Here is a 9,125-nt window from a genome sequence, read left to right as displayed (position 1 = left end):
CGACAAGTTATTGAGCCACGACTAGACGTAGGTCTCCTGGCCCTGAGTTTAGTTCTCTTCCCAGTTATTTTTGCATTTAAACAGTAGGTCAGACTGGTGCAGCTAAAAAAAGGCTTGAGAACTCAGCTCTGGCGAAGACGTATGATCAGAATGTTTTTAAAATATGATCTCATTTTATATTTCTGTGGAGCCATAAAGAAATTGAAGGATTGAGACTGTGATCTTTGGCATCCATCCCTTCTCCAATTATGTGTCTTAAGAACTGACAACTACTTTCCCATTCACAGAATCCAACCAAAAAGGGATGGAGTTGCATGCTTAACACTGTGGGTAAATTGGAAGTCTCTGAAGCTGCGCTTCTGTGAGCTTTAAACAATCGCTGATCAAAAATGATTCTAAATCCTTAGATGCTTCTTCAGAGCTCAACTGGCTCTTTAGAATCACACACAAAAATCAATGACACATGCCCTTGAAAAAACGAAAGCCAAAACACCTTTAGCTTTGCCAAGTAAAGATTTCACCGAGTGTTTCTCAGCGTGAGGTTGCTATTCGGCATTCTTGAGTGAGCTGTTAAGCTCCGGCACGATATAAGGAGATGTAACTTAGTGGCTGGTGACAGGAGATTCCACTCATCTGTGTCCCTCTGCCCTCCCCTTATTTTGTGTTATGACTAAATGGCCCCTAATAAATCCTATCAGCTTAAGAAGCCTGAAGAAATATCACTATCAGAGCCATTAGTGTGTTAGTGCCTTCTCCGTGGGTCCATAGCAGAGTCGTCTCTCACAAACTCCAGAGAGTCAAGAAGAATGGAAACGGTTCTCAAAGGGTAAGGGAAGCAGTGCAGCAGAAAGGGATGAAATTTAGCACCAGAAAACCCGGCTCACCTCTTGTCCTTGCTTAACTTTCCGTGCCTCGTTTTCCTTATCTGCGTAATGGGGAAATATGAATAATTTCCCTCACTCCGAACATCACAGGGTTACTGTGAGAATCAAATGAGAGGTCTGTGAAAGTGCTTAAACTGCCAACAGAATTCTTTTTTTGCTTTTCTTTTGAAAGTCTTCAGTTTCATGACTCACAATGTATTGTTAGGAATCTGTCACTAAAGTTGAAATCCAAAAATTGTATAGGAAAAATAAACTAAAATACAAACAGAAAAAGAAGTAGGTTATGAGCACGATAGCGTGCTTTTGTTTAAAAAATGCTGAAAGGTTGAACACATGCCAATTGTTTGCTGTAAGTGAATTTTTACAGTTCAATTGTTTTAAAAAAAAAAAATCTTTTTTTTTTTTTTTACAAAACAGGGTCACACTGTGTCACCCAGGCTGGAGTGCAGTGACTTGATCATAGTTCACTGTAATCTCAAACTTCTGGACTCAAGCCATCCTCCTGCCTCAGCCTCCCAAAGTGCTGGGATTACAGGTGTGAGCTACTGTGCCCGGCTCTCGAAATCTTGTTTGAATAACTTTATTAGAACTATGTCAAACCTAGTAGCTTTTCAGATGAAACAAAAAACTCATGAAAAAAATTATTGTAATTCTATTTGTGTATGTTGTATGATGATTTTATAATACTCTACAATATTTGGGGGATAATTAAGTTGGTGTAGAGAATCTGACCTTAAATAATTGGCGAAGTAGGGAACTAAGATACTTCAAATGACCTGAAGTTAAAAAATGATACATGGATGAGCTTGAACTTATGTAATCACAGATGGCATCTGGCGGGAGCATGTAATGTTTCAGCCCAGCTCCTGTGGACATTTTTTATGACTTTTAAAAAAATAAGGTTTTTATTGTAGAGCAGTTTTAGATTTATAGAAAAATTGCAAAGACAGTAGTACACAGAGTTTCCATAAACCTCATACTCAGTTTCCCGTTAGTAACATCTTATATTAGTATGGTATATTTATCACAATTAATGAACTAATACTGATACATAATTATTAACTAAAGTTGATACTCCATACTTTAGTTAATACTTTATTCAGATTTCCTTAGTTTTTACCTAAACGTCCTTTTAGGTTCCAGGGTCCCATCCAGGATACCACATTACATTTAGTCATCATGTCTCTTTAAGCTCCTCTTGGTCGTGACAGTTTCTGAGACTTTGGTTTTGATGACTTTGATAGTTGAGAGGAGTACTGGTCAGCTATTTGTAGCATGTCTCTCAGAGGGGATTTGTCTGATGTTTCTCTCATGATTAGACTGGGGTTACGAGTTTTGGGAGGAGATACTTACAGACATTTAAATTTACTTGAGTTTGGGGATATTCCATTGGAAAGTCAGAAAATTCTTTGGCATAAGGAGAAGACTTTTGGCCTGAAGCAGCATGGTCAACAGTTGACATCTCACAACTGGGAAAGTGCTGCAAATACAGAGAGAGTCTTCCAGCAAAGTCTCTTTTCCCAATAGGCTTAACTAATCCCAGCATGCCACAGATGCCATAGGTCTGTTCACTATCTTAACTCTTTTCTTTCTGAAGGCTCTCAACACCATCTCCTGTGGGTTTTTCGCTGGGAAAAATACTTCCAGTTTTTTAATGGAAAAATAGTACTCATTTTATAGAAATCTCCTCATAGGCAATATTACTGAATTATTAATAGATTAGATATCTGAAACTACCATATTACCATGAATATAAGTGCATAAAAAAAAGAACGTGGGATGTATGTGCTGAAAAGAAGTCTTGTATCTCTGTTGCTGACAAATATTTCTTTATTTGAAGAAAAGTCAAATCAGCAGACTCTCTTCCACACCAACCACCTGTGATCCTTTTTGAAAATGGGGTGAAACTACGGTATCTAGACCTAAATCATGCTGGGACAGGCTAATCCGACAACTCAGAAAAGCAAATTTGAATTTGAATCTAAGAAACTGGAGGAATCCTGAAATACTCCTCCTATGAATTAACTACTTTATTCCATTTTCTAAAAAGATTATGCCATTAGTAAAAGGGAAAACGATTTTCAAATATAGAAAAAATATAAACCATACGTGATACACATGCATATGCTCTATCTGCAGTTTGGTTTTTATAGTTGATGAAAATGCCTCGATGTAAATGTATTTAGTTACTCAATCCCTTTATAATCCTACTGCAATCTTTATAATGATTCTGTTCTATGCAAATATAACAATAGTGACTCATATTTATTTAGAACCTATCTATCTGTGCTTTACATAGTTTATCTCATTTAATCCTGTCTGTTATAGATACTCACTGTCCTATTATATAAATTGAGGCTTAGGGAAGTTAAAGAACTTGCCTGAGGATACACAGATAAAGTCAGGATTTGAACTCAGCACTGTCTGGGTCTAGCACTGTCTGAGTCTCAGCTCCTAATTACTGGGTGAAACTCCCTTCATGTTAATATGTTTATTTTAAGATGCCTTCTGTAAGAGCAAGGGGCAATATTTTTTCTTTTCTTAATTGTTGGAGTCTCACAATTAATTTTCATGCACATATTTAGCAATATCTGAAAATAAGGAAGAGGAAGATATGATATTACTGCTGATTACCACTATGAAGGCAAAAAATCAAATAGTCTCATCCTAATTGACCCAGGGAACAACAGTAAGATAAGGGAAGGCCAGCCATTCATCAGCCCTGTTACATGGGACTAGAGTGAGAGTGGCTTGGCTCTCCATATTCTAAAATGTAGTGTATCAATAGAAAATTTGAGGTATAGCCAGACCAACAAATCAGGAGATGATTGGTATCAAAGAGATAGTTTGCTACTCATGGTTCCCAAACAAAGAGGCATGACACACCCCAGGGGACCACATGGAACAGCGCAAGGGTCAATCAGAAGGCAGGAGAGAAAGAACTGTGGACGAGAGCCTTTATTATGGTGTCAGAGGGAAGGAACCGGCAAGGCAGTGTGAGCAGCCCTGGGCTTGGCTAGTTTGAATCATTTCAGTGGGCCCTGAGTCATAGGAGTTTCCATCTTCACAAGCGGGCATATCCTATCCACAGAGAGTTTAGTGTCCATCAAGCATTGCAAAGCAGAATTGAAACTATTTCTTTCTTTTTTTTTTTTTTAGTCCATTTCATTGGCAAGATACATTCTATACTCTAGTGTACTGTGTATATAACAGACAAGCGCGCACACACACACACACATACACACACAACTCCCCTACACACCACATCACACATTCTTGACAGCCTATGTTTAATAGGTTCAAGTTGATATGACCTTTTTGTTTTTTCTCAAAAGCTTTTAAACACATTAATACAAAATAGAGCTAGACTTGCTTGTTTTGACCTCATAGCTTCCTAGTACCAGAAGCAGTATCTTCAAATCCAACAGTGCTGTTTACTCTAGGAAATGTTTTCTTCATAGTCATGGCAAAATCAAATACCACATTATTTCAGGTTTCAAGAAACACTTTATTCTCCTCATTAATGTCTCAAAACTGTTGAAAGCCAAAGCCTGAAAAAGTCCTTCAGCAATAAATGTGAATATTTTATGAAGAAGTAGTTGCAAGAGGATAGCACTTTCCATTAACTGTATTTTTGAGTATTTTTCTGTGGTAAAGTCCCCAAACTTGAATAAATTAGGCACAATGTCGATAGAAGTAAAAGAAGTAATCTGTGAAGAATATCCCAGCAAAATAAGGATCCATTGAACAGTCAGCTACACCCTGTCAGAACAAGAGAAAAAAAGAGAAAGATTAACATAAAAATTAACTGCAGTTAAAGTGATTCATTGATTGGTCCATTTCTTTCTTGCTGAAAAGAAAAAGAAAAAAGCAAGCTTACCGGTGCAGCTACACGGAAATGGTATGCGCTGTCAGAGAACCGGGCTACAGGGAGGCTCCAAACGTGCTGAAATCCCTAAATAATGAATGAAAGAGAGATCCATTTCATAACCACATTTTACACTCAGTTGGAAAGAGTACAGGCTGAGAAAGCATTTCCTCAATGACTGCAGGAGAGGTATCTGGGATAACAGCTTTTAAAAGGTGTCACTAGAATAGTCTGCAGCTTCTTAGGGACACAAGGAAGATGCTGAGGCCAGCGCTGTGACCAGGGCCAGTGAGCAAGGGGAAATGTGGGCATTTAGCTCATGCATCCCTCTCTGGGTAGGGAACAGAAGCCACAGTTCCAAACACAATTCTGCTGGAACAGAGGAGCCAGAAAACATTACCTGTGTCATCTCCTGGGAGACTTCTTTGTGGCTCTGGATCCCTTTGGCTTGCCCTTTATGATAGAAACATATATTTCCAAGGATGAATTTGCACTGGAAGACTATTAATGGCTCTGTTGTGCTTGAAGAGACAAAGGAAAGAAAAGGCAAGTGGAAAAGCAGTTAGCCACTTCTGCTAGGCCACACCTTGGCAAGAAGAGGAACTGATGGGAATGGAACTTGAAAATCCATTCCAAGTTCACAATAGGCATTTTATTACATAAAGCTCACTGACACCAATAGGCTAGCTCACATCTCATTATTACAAAAAGAAACCCAATCTCAGATGACTAATGAAATAGCATATGATGGTTTCTAAAACCCAATCTCATGACTTAAATCATCTCTCATTAGAACTTCTTATCTCCATAGATTTTAAATAATTTTTGGATATATACCTTCTCTTTTGACTGGCAGCTGAATTTTCATTTATCTGAAGCTTCCAGGATTTTAGATTATGCAAACTCTTGGTCTGAATAGATATGGTTTGAAAGAACAAAGCAAATAAATACAGGTAGGAGTTTAGGAGTGAGTTCCAGTAGATATCACCAGCTATCAGAGTAGAAGGCCTGCAAGAAAGGATGCTCCTGCTTCTCTGGAGGTTGCCTCAATAATTATTATCAAGAGGATGAGATCCATCTCCCTTTGGAAACAATCCTTTTGCACAATTGGGGACAACCTACAATCTCAGTTGAGTGTATGTGTTATTTTTAAATCACCCATATGAGAAAAATGAATTGTAAACTAAAAGGTCTGATTTAGTGGCTCATCCCCCTGAAGGTGGGGATGAGCCACTTTTGTCACTACAGGGGATGTAGCATATAATCTTATTTCCTTCCATTGAAAGCTAGGAATGAATAAGAAAATGTTTTTCCAGGTTACTCATGGAGTGCTAGAGAATAGTACGTTTAGCTCGTAAGAATAGTGCATTTAGAGGCCAGAGCGGTGACTCATGCCTATAATCCCAGCACTCTGGGAAGCTGAGGCAGGAGGTTTGCTTGAGCTCAGGAGTTCGAGACCAGCCTGAGCAAGAGTGAGACATGTCTCTATGAAAAATAGAAAAATTAGCCGGGCATGGTGGCACATGGCTGTAGTCCCAGCTACTCGGGAGGCTGAGGCAGGAGGATCTCTTGAGCCCAGGAATTTGAGGTTGCAATGAGCTATGATGGTGCTAGGGCAACAGGGCGAGACTCTGTCAAAAAGAAAAGACAGGAAAAAAGAAAAGAAAAGAAAAGAAAAGAAAAGAAAAGAAAAGAAAAGAAAAGAAAAGAACATTTAGCTTTTGCTCTGCCTTGAAATATGGTTAAGTTCTGAGTCATAAAAAGTTAGCTGCTTGAAACAAACCTTTCCAAGGCAAACAGTTGGGTTGAGTGTTTTTAGCTCCTCGTAGACACGAAGTTGATGGGAAAAGGAGTAGGAAGCCTGAGAGCAATGGTGGAAGAGACCGGGCAGTGTGGTGAGTGGCAGGAGGAAGGACAGAGCTGGACAAGCAGGGGGAGAGAGCAGCGGACAGAAAAGAAAGGAAAGAGAGGAAGAAAAGGAAGCAGAGAATAGAGGAAAGTGGAGAGGGGAGAGAAGAAGAGACTAAAATCAGGAGACACAAAATAAAGCCATCTATCTTTATGGTGAGTAGCTCGCTGTATGATTTTTGCATGAAGTGAGTGGAAAGTCTTAAAGTACCATAATCATTTAAAATGTCTGATAAGACTATGTTAAGTTAGAGTTTTGTGATTTTGGAGGAAAGGTGGTCATCATAAAAGCTACCATTTATTGAGTGCCCACCATGTGTTAGGAAAGGGAATGTCCTTGTATATCTCACCTCACTGGGGAGACTAGACAGTGATGGTTCAAAGCATGGGCTGGATTTGAAGCCCAGCTCCACCACCTATAAGCTGTGAATTTCACGATGCATTTTTTGACATGTACTAAAACTCTAAATCCAAGTGTTCCTGTCTGAAGCATATAAACTAGCAAAAAAAATACCCACCTGAGAGGGTTGTTGTGGTTATGGTGAGGATTATGTGACCCAGTATTAAAGTCTGTGCTCAGCAAATGGTTGTCATTAATTTCACCATTATGAACAATAATCCCCAGAGTAGCTCTACATGCTATGGTATAATGTAATACTCATTTTACAAATGAAGAAATGGTAACTCAGAGAAAATAAATGGCTTCTCCGACATCACAGCATGAGTATGTGACAGAACATTTGAACACCGGTCTGCCCAATGCAAATCTGGCTCCTTTCACTTTCTCTGTCTTGAGTAAGCGGCGTGGTGTCAGCATTAGCATTGCTATCAGGACTCGCCAAAATGTGCAGCCCCCCCATCTGGGGGCCATGTTATTACTCTTGTTCCCACCCCAGCGCAAAGGGAGACAGCCAGGGGAAGGCTGCAGCTTGTGAGCATCAGACCAAAGTCACTCCCACTTGGCAGGCTTGAGTGTACAGTTTAGGGCCTTTCCATTCCCTGGAGTAAGCCCAGCCCTCAGTTTCAGAACCCCTCCCTCAACTGGCCCACCTCTCAATCTGTCATTAGTTATCATGAACTGATAGCTTTCTACCTCCTAACTTACTGGTCAAGTAGTGAAGTCAATTCAGACTTGCTCCTTAATTATGATAAAAATGAAAATTTTTTATAGCCATGAACTTACTTTATTTCCAGAGAGAATTTGACATTGGTAGGTGTGTGCTTATTAACAGGAATATTATAATTGTAATTTCCAGACCTAATTATGGAAAAAAAACCATAAATCAAAAATGCAGGAAAGGCTTCAAAAAGCTTTTTGCCATTCATCATATACTATGTAAACTGTGAAATATGGTATAAAAAATAATAAATACAGAAACCCGAGTTTAACCTGGTATATATAATTTTATGGTTTTTGAGAGATACCTGTCAACTTTCAGAGCGATCTCTTTCAGGTCCTAATATAAAATATATCACAAAGATTTATAGTTTTTTAGAACACACAGAAAAAAAATAATGGAAAGTCAAATCCCAAATGTACATAGGAAATGACTTCAGTTTCCTTTAAGGAGATACAGATTTCAGAAGCCAAAGAGGCAAAGGCCACAAACTAATAACCTCCCTGGAAAGGAGGATTGGAAATAATACCAGTTTTTCTACCATAAATCACTCCTTTTTAAGCAACATGAGCAGGAAATATGTACTTTTAAAATCTGAATCTGCTAAAATTTGCATAGTTCTAATTACCACTTAGTAATGGAGAACATTGAAAGACAGAAGTGCTTATACATGGATCCCCCCCACCCCCACCCTCTAAGAGATACTTGGATAAGAGGGAAGTTTCTTTGATTCATATTGTAATGAAAAAATTCCAGCAACAAGGCGTGTTGTATCTAACAAAAGTTCTCTTTATGACCTCACCATCCCTTGAATTATATGGAAAAACAACTTAAAATCAGATAAATCAGAAAAATGGGAGCTGGTCATTTTAGATTTTCTTTATACAATGCTAAACTCAGTTGTTAAAAATGTGAAAGCAAAAGTAAAAGAAATCAAAACGTCCAGCATTTTGCAGCATATAGGTATAGCAAAACAAAACATCACATTGTACACCTTGAATATATACGATTTTCACTTGTCAATTATATCTCCATAAAACTGAAAAAAATATGCGGGCTATGTGCATATCAACTTGAGAACAGTGTTCTTTCAGGGAATGGATGTATCAAAAAAATAGAAAAATCTGTGTTGGGATCAGGAGCACTTTGTCAGACGGGGGAAGCATAGATAAGTGGAATTCATTTCCTCCCAATATCTGCATGCTTCTCAACAACCCAGCTGGGCTGACAGTATCCCCGTCTTATAGATGAGAAGTGGATATGCAGGGAGAATAAACATCTTGTCAAAGTTCTAGGATTTGAACCTGAATTATCCTGCTCTTCTTCATTATATCTCCCTACCATATT

The 9,125-nt window shown here is 38.6% G+C and overlaps 1 protein-coding gene across 1 annotated transcript in view; it reads right to left on the bottom strand.

The window, feature by feature from the left end:
* Window positions 1-4,118: 4,118 nt before the first annotated feature.
* Window positions 4,119-9,125, bottom strand: part of MYRFL (myelin regulatory factor like) — a 106,043-nt gene continuing 101,036 nt past the window's right edge. Inside the window, exons 22-25 of the mRNA XM_069489467.1 lie at window positions 7,844-7,918; window positions 5,153-5,273; window positions 4,765-4,839; window positions 4,119-4,646 (exon numbers count right to left, since the gene is read on the bottom strand). Coding sequence (XP_069345568.1) covers window positions 4,560-4,646; window positions 4,765-4,839; window positions 5,153-5,273; window positions 7,844-7,918 — 358 coding nt within the window. The 3' untranslated portion in view covers window positions 4,119-4,559. The remainder of the gene's footprint in view (window positions 4,647-4,764; window positions 4,840-5,152; window positions 5,274-7,843; window positions 7,919-9,125) is intronic.

Source organism: Eulemur rufifrons, chromosome 16, assembly GCF_041146395.1.
Source record: "Eulemur rufifrons isolate Redbay chromosome 16, OSU_ERuf_1, whole genome shotgun sequence".
Lineage (NCBI taxonomy): Eukaryota > Metazoa > Chordata > Mammalia > Primates > Lemuridae > Eulemur > Eulemur rufifrons.
The sequence above is the reverse complement of the archived record's forward strand: the minus strand, read 5'-3'. Positions and strand labels throughout refer to the sequence as shown.